The sequence below is a fragment of the Sciurus carolinensis genome, chromosome 5 (genome assembly GCF_902686445.1).
Source record: "Sciurus carolinensis chromosome 5, mSciCar1.2, whole genome shotgun sequence".
NCBI classification, from domain to species: domain Eukaryota; kingdom Metazoa; phylum Chordata; class Mammalia; order Rodentia; family Sciuridae; genus Sciurus; species Sciurus carolinensis.
The window spans coordinates 2,259,359-2,279,295 of record NC_062217.1 but is presented as its reverse complement, the minus strand read 5'-3'; the positions used below and the strand labels follow the sequence as shown (position 1 = coordinate 2,279,295).

At 46.0% G+C, this 19,937-nt stretch overlaps 1 protein-coding gene and 1 long non-coding RNA gene across 6 annotated transcripts in view; one reads left to right on the top strand and one right to left on the bottom strand.

Moving 5' to 3' along the window:
* The window catches only part of Arhgef7 (Rho guanine nucleotide exchange factor 7), a 132,712-nt gene that overhangs the window by 10,358 nt on the left and 102,417 nt on the right, over window positions 1-19,937 (top strand). For 4 of the 5 annotated variants that reach the window (XM_047552850.1, XM_047552852.1, XM_047552853.1 and 1 more), the window contains exon 2: window positions 19,832-19,918. In XM_047552850.1, the coding sequence (XP_047408806.1) occupies window positions 19,832-19,918 (87 nt within the window). Of the gene's footprint in view, window positions 1-19,708; window positions 19,752-19,831; window positions 19,919-19,937 lie in introns of those variants that run through there. The other variant, XM_047552855.1, reaches the window with a different exon arrangement.
* LOC124984800 (uncharacterized) lies at window positions 4,104-19,905 on the bottom strand. Its single transcript, XR_007108750.1, has 2 exons — window positions 19,440-19,905; window positions 4,104-5,219 (listed from the first exon to the last, which is right to left on the bottom strand). It is a non-coding gene; the product is annotated as an uncharacterized LOC124984800 (long non-coding RNA).

Here is a 19,937-nt window from a genome sequence, read left to right as displayed (position 1 = left end):
AACCAGGATGTTCAGTCTCACACTGGATAACTGAGGAAAGATAAGAAGAAATCAAAGGTATCAAGGTTGAAAAGGAAGCCACAACCTGCTCTTAATACTATGCAGAAAATCGGATGGAATCTGCAAAGTAGACACTGGAATTACTAGATGAGGCTAGCAAGGTTGAAGTACATAAGATTAATATACAAAAATCAATTGTGAAATGAAGAAAGAAAAAAAGCAATTTTTATATATAGCAAAATGATCAGAAAACGAAATAAAAATACCATTTACAAGAGCAAAAGGAAAAGCAAGAAAAGAGAAATGATTGAGGATAAATCTGACAACAATAAGAAAGATGTGTGCTCTAGAGGCCAAATGCTCACGGGCGACATGGCAGAAGAGCTGAGACGCAGGGAGGCAGCATTGAGTCAGAAGTCTCTCTGGCGCTAAGATCCGGACCCACAGTGACCTACAACTCCAAGAGAAGCACCACCAAAACCCCAGTGTTGTGTTTTTTGACCTTGGCAAATGATTTTCTTTTCTTTCTTTTCTCTCTCTCTCTTTCTTTTTTTCTTTTTTCTTTTTTTTAAATCAGGGATTGAACCTAGGGGTTCTTAACCATTGAACCCCAACCCCAACCCTTTTTTATTTTTGGACAGGGTCTCGCTAAGTTGTTTAGGGTCTAAGTTGCTTAGGGCCTTGCTGAGGCTGGCTTTGAACTTGGGATCCTTTTGCCTCAGCCTCCTGAGCCACTGGGATTACATGAGTGTGTCACCGCACCCTGCTTAACATAATTCTAAATATATATGAAGATGCAAAGGACCTGGGATAGTCACAAGAACTGAGAGAAGGAAGAAGGTTGGAGGATGTGGTTTCCAGTAATTGAGGCACTGGCCTGTAAGACAGAGGAATAAATCTAAAGGACAGAATGGAGTCCAAAAATAGACCCACAAAAGACACCTGACTTTCAGCAAAGGTGCAGAAGCATGCCCTGTTTAAAGCACACTGTCTTCAGTGACAGTACCAGAATAATCAGAAACTGTATCTTAATGAACTCCAGGCTATGTGTGCCCAGCATACAGAAGTTAATTTGAAATGAATCATAGATCTAGATGTAAAGACTAAACAATAAACTTCCAGAAGAAAACACAAGAGCAAACATTTGTAACTTTGGCCAGGTAAAAAAAAGAGCTGATGAATTGGACTTAATCAAAAGGAAAAACTTCTGTTCTTTGAAAGATGCTGTTAAGAGAATGAAAAGATGATACATAGACTGGGAGAAAATATTTGCAGATCATATGTGTATTTAAGAACTTGTATCAGAATACATAAAGAATTCCTAGACCTCAATATGGAAACAAACAACTCAGTTTAAAAAGGAAATAAATGGCTCAAACAGACACTTCACCAAAGAAGATATCAAGATGGCAAATCAGCACATGAGAAGAAGCTTGACTCCATTAGTGGTGAAGCCCTAGTGAGACAGGGCTGCACACTACACACCTGCTACCACGGCTGCTGGGAAAAGCCATCATGCCAAGTGTGGGCAAAGTCAGGAAGGGGCTGGACTCGCTGCTGGTGGCAATGTAAAATCAGATGGCACTTCAGAATACAGATCATTGCTTTCTTAAAACACTAAACATCCATCTAACAAAAGTTTCAGCCTTTCCATTTAGGTACCTGCCCAAGAAAGTGGTGTGTGTCCGTATTGAGTCTTGCACACAAATGTTCACAGCAGTTTTATTTTTAATAGCCACAAAGTAGGAACGAGCAAATGGTTCCAGCTGGCGAATGATAAATTGTGGTGTATCCTTACTGTGGACGGGAGAATAGCCCAGAGCATTGGATGAGCCCCAACATTATGCTGGATGACAGAAACTAGAGCAGAGTACACCATGTGTGATTCTGCTGAGCAAGCCTCCAGAAGATGCGAGGTATCTCAGCGATGTGGGCCAGGCCTTGCTTGGGGACCTGGGATGGAGGAGGTGATTGCAAAGCCAGGGGCAGCAGATGTGGTCATTGACCTCGTGAGGGTTTCGTTAGCACACTCATGTGGGTGCTCATCAACTGCACCCTGAAAGACCAGCAGGCCGTTGTGTGTTGGTGGGGCCTCAGTCAGTCTCTGCCCTGTCATGATTGTTTTTGTTGGTGTAATGGTGTTTTAACTCCTCTTACTGGCTGTCTTCTACTTTTGAACTTAATCGTGATTCTAGAAAACATGTATAGTGCACTTAAATTTTATGGGGAAAGGGATTTATTGCCAGAGACTCATCTGTTTATCTATTCATTTATTTTCTCATCAAATCTTGATTGGGTGTTTACTGTATTCCAAGAATCATGCTTGGCCTTGGAGATTTAATAATTTGCAAAAGTAACCTAATGGTGCATTAAAGAAACGAGATGAATGATTGTGTCCCGAGTGATACGTGTCTGAAGGTGAGAAATGGATTTCTAGACGTGCAGCTAAGGGACTTGCTGACCTTGGCAGATGGGGCGGGCGTGGTTTAGGGCAGGCTCATATCAATGCAGTGGCCTCTGAGTCAAGCTCTAGTGGATGGGGTCTGTAATGGAGGAGGGGTGTCCATGCACTACACAGGGCTCCTGCCAGGCCTGGCTCGGGCATTCTTGGTGTATTGGGAGTGCCCTAGAGAGGCCTGGATTGTCTAGGACTGAACAAGGATGCCAGGAGGGATTGCAGGGCAGGCAGCAGAGGGCCTGGTGGCCAGTTGTTCATAAAGCTTTCATGCTTTCCCAGGGTTTTAAGGGGAGAATAATATGGCCAGCTTCATGTTTAGAAAACAATGCTCCAGGCCCAGTGTAGAAAATCTGATAGGATTGTTGGCAGAAAGCTGTTGGGAGCAACAACAGGTGTTGGCGAGGATGTGGGGAGAAAGGTACACTCATACATTGCTGGTGGGGTTGCAAATTAGTGCAGCCACTCTGGAAAGCAGTGTGGAGATTCCTTAGAAAACTTGGAATGGAACCACCATTTGACCCAGCTATCCCACTCCTTGGCCTATACCCAAAGGACTTAAAATCAGCATATTACAGAGATACAGCCACATCAATGTTCTTAGCTGCTCAGTTCACAATAGCCAGATTGTGGAACCAACCTAGATGTCCTTCAATTGATGAATGGATAAAGAAACTGTGGTATATATATACAATGGAGTATTACTCAGCCATAAAGAATGATAAAATTATGGCATTTGCAGGCAAATGGATGAAACTGGAGAATATCATGCTAAGTGAGATAAGCCAATCTCAAAAAACCAAAGGACGAATGATATCGCTAATAAGTGGATGATGACACATAATGGGGGGGGAGGCGTTAGTGTTAGGGTTAGAGTTAGGGTTAGGGAGGGGGGCAAGAATGGAGGAAGGAAGGACTGTATAGAGGGAAAAGAGGGGTGGGAGGGGTGGAGGGAAGGGAAAAAATAACAGAATGAATCAAACAACATTACCCTATGTAAATTTATGATTGCACAAATGGTATGCCTTTATGCCATGTACAAACAGAGAAACAACATGTATCCCATTTGTTTACAATAAAAAAAAATAACGATCATACTCAAAAAAAAAAAAAAAAAAAAAAAAAAAGAAAGCTGTTGGGAGTGGATCAGGTATGTTGAAGAGATGAGGACAGAATTGAGAGAGGTTCCAGGAAGGAAGGTCACAGGGCTTTTGGCAGGTTGACCTGGGAAAGGCCTCTGGAGTCACCCCCAAGTCTCTGGCTGCACAGCAGGAGAGGTGCAGGGTCACCTCTGCAGGAAGCCTGCATGTGGCCTGGGCTGGCGTGTGGGATTGTGAATGGCTTCTGTGACTTGGAGGTGTCTTTGTGTGGAGTTGTGAGAGCCTGCAGGACACCTGGACTAGATCATGCACTGGGGAATCAGAAGCTGGAGTGGCGAGACTTCTCATGGGCAGTTGTGATGCTACCATGTGGGGCCAGACCCAGTTAGGGAAACTTGGAAATGGATAAGCTGGCAGTACCCATGGTCCCAGGAGACTTAGGAGGGGTGTCCACAGGAGAGGTGCTATGCAGGAGGCGGGGAGGAAGGTGACTGGTGTGCCACTGTGGTGGTGGATGCTTTCAGTGAGGAAGACTAGGCAAGTGTAGGTCAAGTTAACCCTTTATTACATTGCTGGAGAGAACATGCCTCTAATGTTCAGCAGTTCTGTGCACAGAGCTAAGCAGAACTTGAGCAGAGTTAAGGCAACAAAGACAGACATGACATGAAGGCAGATGCTAAACCTCTGCACCCCATTCCAGTCACCTGAGGGATGTCACAGGCCCAATGAAGAGCTGGTGTTACCAGCAAAGGCAGCCTTGAGATCCCTTAAGAGTAACCTAGGCAACCATCATCATTAGGAGCCACATGTCAGAGGTGGCTATAGCAGAGCCAGTGGGAGACTTGTACAGTACCTCCAAAATTAGTTCTTTTTAAGTTAGTTAAGAGCAAGTGAAGCTTGAGGGCTTATCTAGGTTTTCCTTGGTAACACTTTGAGAGGCTGATGGGAGGGGGTTTCTGGGAGCCACTAAAGGATGTTGAGGGAAAGTGTGGCAGGCACATCTTGTTAGGGAGCCCTTGGGCTGAAAATGTTGGCTGGACTGGCTTTCCTGCTGCTCTGGACAGAGGCAGCATGGTATATTAAAATGTCAGTGAGCCAGGCATGGTAGCGCACACCTGTAATCCCAGTAACGTAGAGGCTGAGACGAGAGGATCCCAAGTTTGAGGCCAGCTTGGGCAATTGGTGAGACCCTGTCTCAAAATGAAATTAAAAAACAGAGCTGGGGATGTGGCTCAGGGATCGAGTGCCCCTGGGCTGAATGCCCAGTACCATAGCAAACAGAAAAACAAAAGCAAGTGATATTAGTGTACGTGTGTTTCACTTGTCAAGTCGTGGGGCCCTTCCATCTGTTCACCTGGGCTAGGTGGTCTGGTGGCCTCCAGTTCATCTGCAGATTCAGAGCTGGTCTCCACACTCAGCTGCTCGTGCAGAAGGCCTAGGCTGGTGGAGAAGCTGTCTCCTGCTGAGGTCTGAGGGACTGCTGATGCTGAAGGTCCAGGGGACCCAGCCTGGGGAGAGGCCCCTGGCAGGGCTGTGCCCAGGCCCAGCTGTGTTCCCAGGGGATCTTCTACAGGTGGCTCTCACAGCTGTGTGTTTCCCGGCCAGGGCCTTCTCAGTTCAGGCAGCGCATCACCAAGGTCTGCTTCCCTCTGGGTCTGCAGTATCTAAACATAGAGCAGAAAGACGGGAGAAAAAGTCCCCCATCAGTTGGGAGAGGACTTGGAATTTATCTGAAAAGTTGGCATTCCCATCTGCACAGAAGTTTTATTCTTAAACAGAAAAGCAACATGATCTTTGTTGTGAAACCAAGCTCAGGAGTTTTGGCCAAGGTCTGGTGAAACGAGACTTAGCTGGAGGCGTCAAGACACCCGTGAAGCACTGGCATCAGGGTTGGGAGCAGCTGTGACTTAACCAGACGCGAATCACTACAAATTCCCTAGGAATAAAGCAGACCCTGAGCTAGGTATAGTTAGTTATCTTCAGGAAAATGTGGATTAACCCTGTGGCTGGGCTATGGAGTGAGGGAGCAGCCTCAGGGAGAAACCTCAGAGAATAGCGCCCAGAGAGCAACCTTAGGGAGCAGCCCCCGGGAAGAACCCTAGGGAGGAGTCCTAGGGAGCAGCCTGGGCAGCCAGTTCATACCACGCCAGCTACCATTGCTCCTTCAGGACACATTTCATTTCGTGGTGTTGAGCTGGCTGCCACTCCTGACACTGCCTCCAAGAGGTGGGGAGTTTGTCCTTCACCAGGCTACCACGGTTCCCTGAAGTCTGAAACTGCCATTGGGATCACTGTCCTTCCATTCAACCCCAAGACTTGCTGAGGAAGTCACTCCAATTGGTGCTTTCCATTCAGTTGTCAATTGAGAGTCCATGTTTAAATCATATTTGGAGAAAACATTTGACACTTTTGACAATTTCTTGCCCCAAGTCTGGTCACAGAAGAAAACACTGTATCTGGCATGGGAAGAATGGAGTCTGGTGGACATGGGAGCTCCATGTGGAGGTTGTGTAGGCCCTGTGAGCAGTGTTCCCCCAGGGGTGGCGCTGGGGCTGAGCACACAGCAGGCCAAGCAGGCACTATCGGTGGCTTTGAGGGGGGATGCTGATGAAAATGTAGACCTTCTCAGCAAAGAAACAACCATAAAGAAGAACCTGGTGGAAGTTACAGAACTGAAGGACAGAGTCACTGAAGTGACACTCACTGGATGGGTCGGAGACAAGAGTGGAGAGGACAGAAGACAGAATCAGCCAACTAAGGAAACAGCATGAATGTGCTCAGCACCGATGGAGAACTTAGGCCCAAGAAACACGAGGAAAGCAGCAAGTTGCTGAGCTGAGCCCGCCCCTGAAGTGACACTGGCAGGACACTCGTCAGCAATGGCATGTGTGCAGTGTCAGCAGCTGCCCTTGCTCACCCCTCCCCCTCCTCCTTTTTCTGTGTCTGTTTCTCCCTCTTTCTCTTGCCTATTTCTTTCTTTGTCTGTCTCTCCCTAGCTCTGTCTGAGTTTCTCCGTTTCTCATCTCTGAAATAGCAGCGTCACGTGAGTCCTAGAGCCCCCTTGTGAAACTTAGGAAACAAATATAATGGTGCCTTATAAACAGGCAGATGTTAGGGATGGCTGCATGAAATGTGAATGACAGGAGCTGGGCCAGGCTCGAGGGGGCAGGCCAGCTGGTTGAGGAGACCCAGCTGGGAGCCAGAGATTTTCCTTAGTGATAGAGACGCGATGTAACCAGAGCTCCTCTGGGCAGCACTCGCTGGACTGGTGTTCTGATGCACACACAGAGAAAGCTGAGCCCTGGTCCTGTATGTGGGCAGTCCTGGGAGAGCTGGGCAGCAGGTGGGCAGCTGGCCTCAAGCAGGGGGGTATGACAGGGTGTATGTATGTCATTCTGGATCACGGTCTAAAAGTAAAGCAAGTCTTTACTTTCTCTGTTGTTTTTCTAGTGATTGTATCTCCAAGTCTCAGGATAGCTGTCTCACGTCTTCCATTCTCAGAGCAGTTTAGTCACATGCTCTGCTTTTTGGTCAACAACAGACTGCACACACGACAGTGGTCCCGTAGGTGATGTCACCGTGCAGCATGGTGGTTGTCTCAGTTGGTGCAGCACTCTGACGTGCAGTGACAGGACGGCTGTGTGACACACGTCTCAGCCATACCCCGTGACTGCACGTCACATTTTGCTTCTTCACTTTCGGTAGGTTTGATCGAATGACTTACAGTACTTAAGAGTGCCTAGGCACGTGTCCTGGATTCACTGACCCACTGAACAGACACCTGTCAGGTGCCAGATGTGCCATCAAGAGATGTGTGTTCAGAGCAGTCCTGCCTGGAGCACAGCTCTGGCGTGGGGAGGAATCTGTACACGCAGCACTTGTGCACACTGTACAGCATCTTCTCCAGAGGCAAGTGCTGTGGAGGCAAGCACCATGGGTAGGGGCATGTGGCCACTAGGGCGGCATTGCAGCTGTGGGTCAGGTCATTGGGCCAGGGTGCCTGAGATGTGTCATTTAAACAGAGACTTGATGATGATCATAGCAAGGGGAGGAGGGTGCTTCAGCAGAGGGGATCGCTAGTGCAAAGGTCCTGAGGTAGGAGTCGCTAGCAAGTACAGGAACAGCAGAACCACTGTGAGTGGCAGTAGCTGGTATAGTCAGGGAGGTGGCAAGGGAGTGGGCCACTGTGAGGGCTTTTGCTTATTAATATTAGACTTTTAAAAAGTCCTACTTTTGGTTTCTAGAAGTGTTGAGCAGAAAGAGTTCCATATTCTCTCCCTGTGTCTACCAGCTCTCCTAATTGTTAACATCTGGTGTGAGTGATATACCTGTTAGAACTGGTGAATAAAACTCATTATTAGCATCTAGTTTTCTGCTACAACAGTGCCATGGACTGGTGAGATGACAAATGTTGAAATTTATTTGGCTCAGGGTGTGGGAGGCTTGGAAGTCCAAGATCAAGGGGCCATCCAGTAAGGGCCTTCATGCTGCACCATAACATAGCAGGACAAATAAGCACTCAAGAGAGAGGACAAATCAGGCCGAACTGATTGGAGCCCAGTCCTTCGATGATGCCACGAACCCTTGCATGAAGGCAGAGCATGGCCACACACCTGCCTAACGGTTCTGCCTCTCAACGCTGCAGTGGGAGTGGAGTCTCAGCATGCACGTCCGAGTGGACCTTCAGACGACAGTGATGAACCACAGTCCCTGCTCCTACTGTGGTTCGCTCCGTCTTGTACATTCTTTGGATTCTGACAATACAGTGATACAGGCCACTTTATAGTATTGCATAGCAGCACAGTGTCGGTGCCCTACATCCTCTTCCCCATCCATCACCCTCCCTCCTTTCAGCCCTGGGCAACTACTGGTCTGTCTTTTCCAGCATGTTCTATAGTTGGGATCATACAGCATATTGTTTTTTCCCACGGGTTTCTTTCCCTATGCACTTAAACTTCCTCTGTCTTCTCATGGTTTGATGGTACATTTCTTTTTTATCACTGAATAACCTTTGTTTGACATACCATTATTTGTTTATCCATTCACATTCTGGTGAATTCCAAGTATTAGAGATTATGAATAAGGCTGTAAAGACATCTGCTTACAGATTTGTGTGTGGACATAAGTTTGTTTTTTCTTTTTAAACTCATTTGGGTAAATACCAAGGTGCATACTTGCAGGCTTGTGTGATAAGACTATGTTTAGCTTATACAAAATGACCACATTGCCTTTCAAAGTGACTGTACCATTTTGTATTTATACTTGCACAAATGTGAATTCCTGTCGTTCCACATCCTCACCAGCATCTGGTGTTGCCGCATTCTAGATTTTGTTCATTTAAATAGGTGCGCAGTGATACTTCACTTTAGTTTGCATTTCCCTGATGATGTATAATGTGGAGCATCTTTTCATATGTTTACTTGCATTGTGGTTTGGTCAAGTGTCCCTCAAAGGTCCATGTGTTGAAGGGTTGGTCCCCAGCCTGTGGTGCTGCTGAGCGGTGATAGAAGCTTTAAGAGGTGGGGGACCTTAGTGGGAGGAAGTCAAGTCACTGGGGGCATGTCCTTGAAGCGGGTACTGGGACCCTGGCCCCTTCTGCCACATGGTTCTGTCTTGTCACAGGCCCCAAAGTAATAAGAGTCAAATGACCATGAACTGAAACCTCTCAACCATGAGCCAAAATGAACCCTTCCTCTTGATAAACGGATTTATTTCTGGCATTTGTTCAGTAGCAGAATGCTAACACACTGGCATCTATGAATCCTCTTTGTTGTCTCTTAAGATCTTTTTTTTTTTTTTTTTGGTGGTACTGGGGATTGAACCCAGGCCTGCTGCACCGCAGAACCATAATCCAAATCTTTTCATTTTTTGAGATAGGGTCTTGCTACCTGCTGAGGCTGGCCTTGAACTTATGATCCTCCTGATTCAGCCTCCCAAGTTGCTGGCATTACAAGTGTGCACTGCCATGTCTGGCTTCTTTTGCCTATTAAATTTTTTTTCTTATAGTTCACTTTTAAGAATTCTTTGTATATTTAGGATGCAAGTCTTTGGCTGTGTGTTTTGCAAATGCCTTCTCCCAGTCTGTGGTTTCTCTTCTCATTCTCTCACAGGCTTGACTTTTTCTCTGCATGCAAAAGTATGGAGCTTTTAAGGGATTTGGGAGAGGAGTGATGTGACAGGCAAACTGTAAATAAGCAGTGCGATACCTCAGTTGTACTAACACGAACAGATTTCTTCGTATATACTGGCAGCCTTATCTTCAGCTAACGACTGTCGGTTTGTCTAAGTGGTTTTTAAAACTTGATTTCCCCAAGTGTGACTGCTGCACATCTTCTTGACAACCGTGCTCTATTTACTCAGAGTACATTCTGCTGATAGGGTTTTGGGTGGCAATTAAGTTTCCCATCAGCTTTTGGACACTTCTTGATAATATGAAAGTCCCATTGGCTCTAAATTCTTTCCTGCAGGGTTTTTTTACTGCCTGCAAGTGTCCTAGGCTAGTGCTGCTTCTCACCCTCCTCCTGGCTCTCCTCACGGTGGCAGGGCTCACCTGCTGTCCTCTGCTGTCACCTGAATGTCCTCTGCTGTCCCTTAGTCAAGTTTCTTCCTAGTGAAGGGCTCCCCCTTTTGCTTCGTTGGCTCCTCTCCTCAATGTACTGTGCTCTCTGCATTCCTTCAGTGATCTCTCAAACACACACAGACCAAAATGGGACTCTTCCCAGGTGGTCATGTCCAGTCTTCTCTAATATAGCTCTGAGGCTTCTCCTTGCTAGAAGGGCAGCTTCTTGGGCAGTTTAAAAAGCAGAGACAGGTTCTTCAGCTGGTAGGGACCGGAACAAAGACTGTGCACAGCCTGGAGTGTCCAGTAACAGCTGGTGTTGCTGTGTGTGGAGGAGTGTTGGGGAGGGTCCTCAGAAGTGAATCTGAGTAGCCGAGGCAAACCAAATAGGAAATGGTGGGGCAGCCATCAGCAGCCTTCAGACATCTGAGAACAAAATGTAAATGTGGCTCGCCATCAGGGACTGCTGGAGGAGGGATGTTCCCATGTCCCATGATGTGTCCCAATCCAAGGTGGGATGCTGGGTTGTTGGTGAGCAGACGGCAGATGTGTGAGTTGTGCCTGGTCAGCCTGGGTGCGCGTGTTCATGGTGGGCCTCCCTGCACCTCTCCGGGAGGGTCCTCACACTGTTGCCACCAGCACACACAGCAAGGACCTACTCTTCCATTAGAGGCCATAGGCCGTTTCCACAGTATCCTTCAAAAGTGAGTCTTTAGAAGTGCAGCAGATGGGATCAGCAGGAGACAAAAATCAATGTTAAGGGATCAGAAGCAAAGTAGAATGGAGCATAGGCAGCAAGGAATTAGTGGCTCAGATTCACAAAATGCCTACTATAATGCTTGGGCCGTTTTCAATTAAGTCACAAGCATGAGGATGGATGCAGAAAGGGTGATGTGCATAATGAACAGATAAAACTTTGAAGACAAGACTTATTTGAGTTCTTATGAATTTGTACTGTTCTCAGTGTTCCTGAACCAGGATCTTCCACTGAGGGAACACGACCAACTTCTGCCAGGCTTTCCAGCTGTGCTACTGCCCGGTGTCTGCATCACCAAGGGGCTGACCTCCAGCCATGGCAGCACCTCTGCCCTTTCCAGGTTGTTTTCACTTGACTGCTAACGTGCAGCTGCCCGAGTTTATCTAGCATTATTGGGAGAACAAAATACAGCACGTGGAGAGATTTATTTGAGGTTATGTGAGGGATGCTTTATCCTTAAACATTTCTTACTCATTTTTGGCACTGGCATGAATTTGGGACAGTTGCCACCAACTCTGAAGGACTTCACATGCTTTTGGAGTCTGTGGGAACCATGCCTCAGGGGACACGTGAGTTAATTTAAGCAATGCAGCCCTGGTTGTCTCCTCCATGTGTCACGTCTCTGGTGTATCTGAATTTAGGCTGGGAAGTAGAGACTGTACATTTGTATATGTTACCCTTTGTAAATTTGACCAGTTTCAAACTAGTGGAAAACTTTGTTTCTCTTTATGTGACTAGCCTTCCATCTAGGAGCTGGGGTTGGGGGTATGTTGAAGAAAGCAAGCAAAAGAAAATATACATTATTAAAAGTTTTAAGTGTCGTTCAGTAAACTACTGGTTTAGTAGGCTATATGCTTTTGAGAAGTAGTTCACTTATCTGATATTTACCAACCAGATCTTTGAACTTTCTGCTTGTTGCTTCATATCTTTTCCAATGGATTTGGAGACCGTCCAGTGGATGGATGGCCACATGAGCTCCTTTCACCTATGTCCCTTCATGCCACACCATGGCCTGTGGCATAGTGTGCACCAAGCACTGTGAAGAAAAGGAGACTGTGGGAGCCTAACTAGGAGAGAGCAGTGGCTACCCTGTGGTTAAACATTAGACGAGCCATTAAATGCTAAGCAGACTTCTAAAGGTGGATTTAGGATTTCAAGTCCAGCACTGCCTTTTGGCCTAGAGTGGTGCTCTGCCCTGCAGGAACTCTGGTGCGCTGATGTGGGCCCTTGGAGGACTGTTTTGTACCAAGGCTTGTTGACTGGAGGGGAAGAATGCTAGATTGGGAGTTGTTATTGCCATCTTTCCTCAACACTTGCATGTGGCACGATTCCTTCCCTCTGGGGGTCGCCTCTGTGGACAGTGTCTGGCATATGCTTGCAGGTAACAGAACACCTACATACGTTCTGAACAAAAGATACTGTGCACACTGGTGCCTGCATTCCTTTTCCCCCACTTAATGTAACCTGGCAATTGTATAGTCGTTGGTTCATTTTGTGGAAGTGCTATAGTCCATTTAATCTGCTTTCTGAATTGTTTCCCGTCTTTGGAATTACATGCTGCTCTATTTTCAGCTGCCACCAGGAAGCTCTGCAGGTTAGGGTCTCAGGAGAACACAGATGGCCCACAAAACAGGCTGGAGAGAGTTTAATGAGACCATGTATGAAGTGAGGGCAGGGACAAGCAGAGCCGCTAAGAGAGGTGGCAGCACCTTGGAGGCCACCACACCCCTAAGCGTACAGGGGTCCTGGTGGGGAAAAGCAGACTACTGGAGCTAGGGAAAGCTGTAGCTGCAGGAGCAGCTCCCTAGTGGGAGCAGTGATTAGTAGAGACACATGGCTGGCTCTCTGGGGTGGAGGTCCTGATGTGCAGTGTTTGCTGATTTCAAGCTGCAAGGTGATGTTATTGAATGCAGAGTTGGGGTGAGACACAGCCAGCTCTGTGGAGGTACATCAGCAAACCATGGCCAGTGCCACTCAGCAGGAGGTGCCTCACTTCCTAGCCATGGCCTCCTAATGGCTGAACTCTGTGATAAGTGACTTTGGTGACCATGTTAGTTAGGTTATTTGGTTGAGTATTTAATATGAGATGCCTGTGGGTTGCCACTAGGGAGCAGAGGTCTAATGGGGAGCTAAGCTGTGCACAAATAGGTCTTGCCATATGATGAGTGCCACAGACAGGATGCAGGTGCTCAAAAGCAGTGATCCTCTCCAGCTGGTTGATGAGGCTGTTGATGACAGAGACCTGGGGACCTTTGTTCTGTGGTCAGAAAGTTGTTACTCTCCTAGTGGGAGAAACACTGCTTTCTTACTTTTAGTCTACACGTACCACTAGTTCTCTAAGTCTGGTCCTGGTGTCATTGGCATCTCCCATGAACTTGGTAGAAGTTCAAATTCTTGGGTTCCACCTAGAGCTGTTACTCCAGTTGATTCTGATGTTATTCCACACCAATGGTTCTTGAATCCCACTGGAGACTGGAAGCAGGCAGGGAATTTCATACATAAGAGACTGTGCAGTGACAGCCACTGGGAACCAGAACTGGTGGAGAGTTAGATGGAGCTCTGGCAGTTTCATCCTCTTCATTTTGGTTGCTAAGGCAAGCACCGGGTCTGCTTACTCATTTACCTTGCTGATGCTTCCTGTCCTCCTGTCTCAAGCAGTTTGTCCTCAAACTCTTTGCCTGGTACTGGTGATTGAGTCCAGGGATGCTTCCCACTGAGCCACATAACTAGCCCTTTTTGAGATACTGTCTTACTAAGTTGCTTAGGGCCTTACTAAGTTGCTGAGACCTTGAACTTGTGGTCCTCCTGCCTCAGCCTCCTGAGATGCTGGGATTAGAGGTGTATGCCACTGTGCTTGGCTTTTACTCTTTAAACACTTTCCAAATCTGACTGGATGAAGGCAGCTGCCTTAATTGGCACTTAGCAATGACTGCTGGTGGAGTTGACTGTCCCTGGTCTGGGGCAGCTGTTGAATACAGGAGGCAGCTGCGGGAGCTTCTAGAATTTGATCCTAGCATTACTTAGAGATTATCTCGTGGCCAATTTTCACATCAGACACACCCTTCCTCAAAAACAAAAAGCAAAACATTGTATTTTTAGGGGAAACTGCAGTTGTTTGGAAACCTGCCTTGGCCTGATTAGTTTTTAATGGAAAAACCTGGAGTTTATTATGGAGAATTTGGGACAGAACTTCTGGGAAGCAAATTGGATGGAGCTGATGGTCACTTGAGTCCTAGAGGGTACATGGAGGACAGCCCTTCCTTTCAGTTGTGAAGACTTTGTCGATTGTGTGAATGCCCTTAGGTGGCATTTTGTGGATGAGTTTCCATCATTTTTGGGTAAATAATTGCTGGAACTTAGGGTTTAACTTGGCAAGAAACTGCCAGTTCTTCAGGTATAACATTTATGCTTTCTCTCAAGTTGCTTTTCAGTCTTGCCAACATTTGCTATTGTCTACATTTTCTACATGCCCCATTCTGGTGGGTGTACGGTGTTGGCTGCGATTTTAATTTGCATTTCTGGGATGACTAATTATGTAGAATACTTCCTCGTGCTCACTGATCATTTGTACATCTTCTTTAGTGAAGGAGAGGTTTTTACCTGTCTTGTTCATAATACTCCACTGTTTTTCAATGTAGTTTCACTCATGATTTCAGGTGCCCTTGAAAACACCATGGACTTCTGTTACACCTTTCATTTTTTTTTTTTTTTTGGATAGCTATGTTGCCCAGGCTAGTCTTCAACTCATTAGCTCAAGTGATCTAACCTAGCTTCCTCAGTAGCTGAGATCAAGATGCACACCACTGTGCCCAGCTTAAAACTGTCACATTTGAGTATGCAGTTTCACTTGCTTCTTTACCCACCAGGTCTGAGGTCACCTTTTGTGCTGGTTAGGCCTCTGGCCCTACCCCATCAGTGGTGTTTCTGTGGTTCCAAGTGTGCATGTATTCTTGCCTTACTGAGTCGAGACCTTGTGTCACTGCTTTGCATTCGTAGTGCTTATAACATGATCTGCTGTGGAGTCAATAAACTGCTAAGGCTCAATAAACATTGCTGATCGTTTGTTAATCCATCTGATTTTCCCAACACCTCCATGAGAAAGGCGGTTAGCCTTATTTCTTAAGATGGAAAATAGGTATTATAAAACTCTAGATTATACTTAGATTTCTTTGGGTATTTTTTTAAGAGCATGGACCCAGAGGAGTCAAATGACTTGTCCTGGGTGACATGTTAGAGAGCCAGGCACTACTTACTTACTGTGTTTTGACTCTTTGATACTAGTTTTCCAAACACATCTCTTCTTTGAAGTAGTAAGCTATGTGCACCCAGGTCTGCATATAGGAAGACTTCAACAACTCCTGGTCACTACACAGTTTCCAGGGAGTCCATTTCCAGACCGTTGGCCTGCATGCGTACACACATGCAGCTGGCTGTCCTGCCTCCTCTTCATAATAGCCCTTCTCTCACTTCCCACAAAAAGGCCGACCTTTCACCCACTTCTTGTCCTCTTATGGTGTGGTGCTACAAGATGGAAACCTCAAGGTCATGTAACAAAGGGACAACTAGACATATCCAGGGTATTGAGGTGTCAGGAACAGTTTTTCAATTCTGGGGTTTACACTAAGTTTTCACAGAAACTGAAGGAGACTAGTGAAGTTATTAACTGATGATTCAGAAACATTTATGATAGGTCACATCTGAACTCTGGCTATGCAATTCAGAAAGCTTCAGCTTTATTTTTAGGTGTTGGGGAATGAACTCACATTCTAAGAAGTATGTGCTCTGTGGGGGTGGTGTGCTCACCAATGAGCTACATCCCAGCTCCTAATTCAGAAAGCTTTAATGAATTAAGTTACATCATAAAACTACTTTCACATCCATGTGCTTATCTTTGTGAACAAAATTTCTCATGTGTATTAAAAACCTCAGGAAAGCACTGATGGATCACATCTCATTCTAGCAGAAAATAATTGTCCATAGGCAAATAAGTTCATTAAAAGAGGAAGTCCCATATTTCTCATTAAGATATACATTTCCAAATTAAGTTTGCTTTTTTATATTTAATAATTATCAAAAACTATAGTATACTATTATCATTTGTGTACTCATGATAGTTAAGTCAGAAGAAAAATCTTAACAGTGAGGTCCTTATAGCTTAAAAATCTTAAGTGTAGAATAAATTCTTGTTATTTTTGGTAGATCTGTTCCATAAACTATCTCAATTACTGAATTTTCCATGGCTGAGACAGTGTTTCTAGGGGAGATACAGGATTAGGTTCCTGCTGGAGTCTGGTGACAATACTTTGTCAATCAGTTAATACATGACTGTGTTTTATATGTTTTGTTTAAAGATGACTAATATATATTAGAAATAGCTGTATAGAGAATCTCTTTATAATAAAACACGATTTCAATTATGGCATATATAATATGCTGTGCCATGACTGCACTGGATGAACTCTTTCACTGAGTCATACATACACACAGTACACATACAGAATACTCATAAAGACAGTAAACACAGTACTGTGAACACATACTTTATAATATAGGAATGCAAATAAAGTTCTGAAAAAAGCATTAAGCAAAAGTTAGGCATTTAAAATCGTATAAAAATGTTAACACCTTACTGTAGGTGGTACTGCAGGATGTGTGGCTTAACCTGAAGACTGGACTTGCCTGTTAAGACCAAATGGTAGACTGGTGGAACTTACTCTGAAGAGAGGAAGTGTCAATGAGGTGGCATGTTGTGGTCCAGTTCTGTCTTTTGCAGCTTTCCCTCAGACTGGCTAGAAAAACTGCTTCAGCTTTGTCTGCCTGGCTTTTCTCCTCAGATCTTTAAGTGTTTCCGAATAAGGGACGAATGCAGTGGAGGTGAGGCGCTTAAACGTGAGGCTGCGTTCAAGCACAGGGTCACACTCTTCCATGTCACTGAAAAGTTTTTCCAAGGCAGAATTCCATTCTGATATTTTGGCTGCTGTAAGAGGAGTAATTCTTGGAGTCGTGGGATGACTGTCATCACTATCTTGACTTTCATTACTGACTCTGATGCCATTTTTTGCCATCTCCTCCAGATCTTTGTTGGTGGGTTCTACTGCCTTCTCTGCCAAAATTTCCTCCACATCTTCTTCCCTCATGTCACTGAAACCTTCTCCACTTATTTGTTGTGCAGTATGCATTATGGTTTTGACAGTATTCTTTATATTTTCTGTAACACCTTCGAAGCCTTCAAAAGTTTTCACAGAGTCTGGCCAAACGTTTTCCCAGCAGTTATTGATAATAGCCTGTTTGATGTTATCCCAAGCTATGCCAACATAATCAATAACATTGCGGATAGTCACTGATTTCCAGTAATCTATCATGGTAGCTTCTTCATTGGCAGCAAGAGTTTCACAAGCTTTACTGTACAGCTCTCTCATATAGTGCGCCTTGAAAGCTTTTATTATGCCTTGATTGAGGGGCTGGATGAGAGATGTAGTATTTGGGGGCAGGAAAAGAACTTCCACATTGGGGTGAGCATTTTCTAGTTCTTCATGGCAGTGAACTGGGGCATTATCCAAAATTAATAAAACCCTAAAGGCAAGGTTTTTGCTCTGGAGATAGCGTTCAACTTCTGGGACAAAGCAATTGTGGAACCAATCCCAGAATATTTCAGATGCCATCCAGGCTTTTCTGTTCCATCTCCAGTGGACTGGCATACAGTTCAAGTTCTTCCCTTTAAGTGCACGTGGGTTTTGGACTCTGTACACCATTAGGGGCTTGCACTTAAAGTCGCCCTTAGCATTGGTACACAGCAGCAAGGTTGCATGATTTCTGAGTAATTTAGAACCAGGACCCTGGGAAGCTGTTTGCATCACATAAGTTCGTTTGCCAACATTCTTGTAAAACAAGCCAGTCTCATCAGCATTGAAAACTTGCTCTTCAACGTAACCCTTTTCATGTATAATACTTGACAGATATTTTTTAAATTCTTCTGCAGCTTCCTGGTGTGCAGAACCACTCTCGACTGCAAGTTTAAAGTTTTTCATGCTGTATCGTCTTTTGAAACGTGCAAGCCAGCCTGCACTAGCTGAGAAGGGTTTAACATGTTCTTGACCCTGGGTTACATGACTATAGATTTCTTTGGCTTTCAGCCTTACAACAATGCTGTCCACTATACTTTTTTTGTTGGTCATCATCTCATGAATCCACAAATTTAGTTGCCTTTCCATCTTCTCCATGGCTGCATCACGCACTACAGATGTTACTTTAGCACTTTCTGGAGCAGCCTCACGCACAGACCTGCGAATCTCTTCTTCCTTTTTATGGATGTACCGTATTGTTGACTCATTAACATTGAATTCCCGGCCAACAGCACTATAACTCAGGCCTGAACGAAGCTTATCTAGCACACGTATTTTTTCTGTAAGACACATCACAACCTTCTTACGCTTCGGAATGCTAGACAGCACTTTAGCACTACGCTTGGAGGCCATTTAAAACAGCAAAATCACCAACTAAAAGTACAAAAATCGAAACACATCGTTCCTAGACTGTGTAAAGGACATCATTTAAAGTTTGAGAACTAACAATAAAGTGGATCATGGCCTTCTTCAGGTCCTACTGGGAATGTACACACAAAGTAATTAGTTTCTCACTGCTCTGTACTTGTCAATAAATGTGAATGTGCCATGAGTATTTATTTTGGAGTTACACATGTATGGTCTCTTGCAAAAAAAGATGCTGTGATCAGTAAGGCTTAAAGCATAAAAATAGATTAGCATACAATTCTGTGGGATGAATAGATTGGGAATGACTTACAGGAGAAAATAATGTTTGCCTTTTAAAGGAGAGTTTTTTCAGACATTTCTTAAGATGGAGAATGGGAATCATATCTCTATTGTACTTAGATTCCATTGGGTATTTTTGTTTTTTAAAGATGTATTTTAAAATGGCATTGTCAGAGTCAATTACATCCTTTCCAAATATTTAGAATGACAAGAAAATTCAGATATCAACTACATATGTGTATAATCTTGGAAAATTCTTCCAGGGTGGAGAGGAGCACAATGGATGAGGCGGCGGCTTTGGTTTTGCTGTTCTACTCTTCTGAAAAAAATAACTCTGTTCGGCGTGGAGGGAAACATGTTAGCCCTTTCTCCTCAGGACTTTCCAAGCCTCACTTGATCTCTTATGGCATCTTATGAATACCCGGTTTTAATCTGTGATTTTAAACGACCCAGACACTCTGCAATGCATCCACAGTACTCCGGAGGCCAGCCCGATGGGCGCTGAGCTCTCCCCACAGGACGGAAGGCCAAAACGCCTCCAGTGTCCTCGATGATGTGCGAGTGTAAACGGCAAGGCCCGATTCGGACGCGGTTCAGGACGGAAAGGTTCTTATTTACAAATGATCCTTAGTTTAAAAGCGACAGGCTGCTGTGGCGTCTCGGGCTTCCCTGGCCGTTCCTGGTTTGCGGGCTTTCGGGCCGGGGTCGGCGCCGGCTGCTCGGGCTAATCGTCCGGAAGCACGCGGCCTGTATTCGGGAAAAGAAAACACTGCACTTTAACCCAACACGCGTCATTTACCTTGCTGGTCATTTCAGATCATGCAGAATAGAAACCGCACTCTCCATGAGCCAGGTGAGGACGCACGGGTCGGGGGCGCTCAGGCCGCCGCGGCCGCCCTCGCGGCCCCTCCGCGCGGGCGGCGTCCGCTGGTCGACGCGCCGGGGCCGGCCGGGCGCGGGGCGTGCTGGCCGGGGAGCCCGCGAGAGGCGCGGCGGGGCGAGCGGGGACCCGCGCCGGCCGGGGCGCGGCCTGACGGCGTCACTTCCGGCGCTGCCCACTTCCGGGCGAGGCCGGGACCGAGATTGGTGCCGCCCGCAGGAAGGAAAGAGGGTGAGCGCAGCGGCGGCCGGGAGGCTTGGGGCCGCGCGGCCCGCCGCCGCCGCGCTCAGCGCCCGCGCTGTGTGTTGCAGGTCTACCCGGAGCCGCGGAGCGAGAGCGAGTGCCTGAGCAACATCCGCGAGTTCCTGCGCGCCTGCGCGGCCTCCCTGCGCCTGGAGGTGAGCGCGGCGGGCCGGG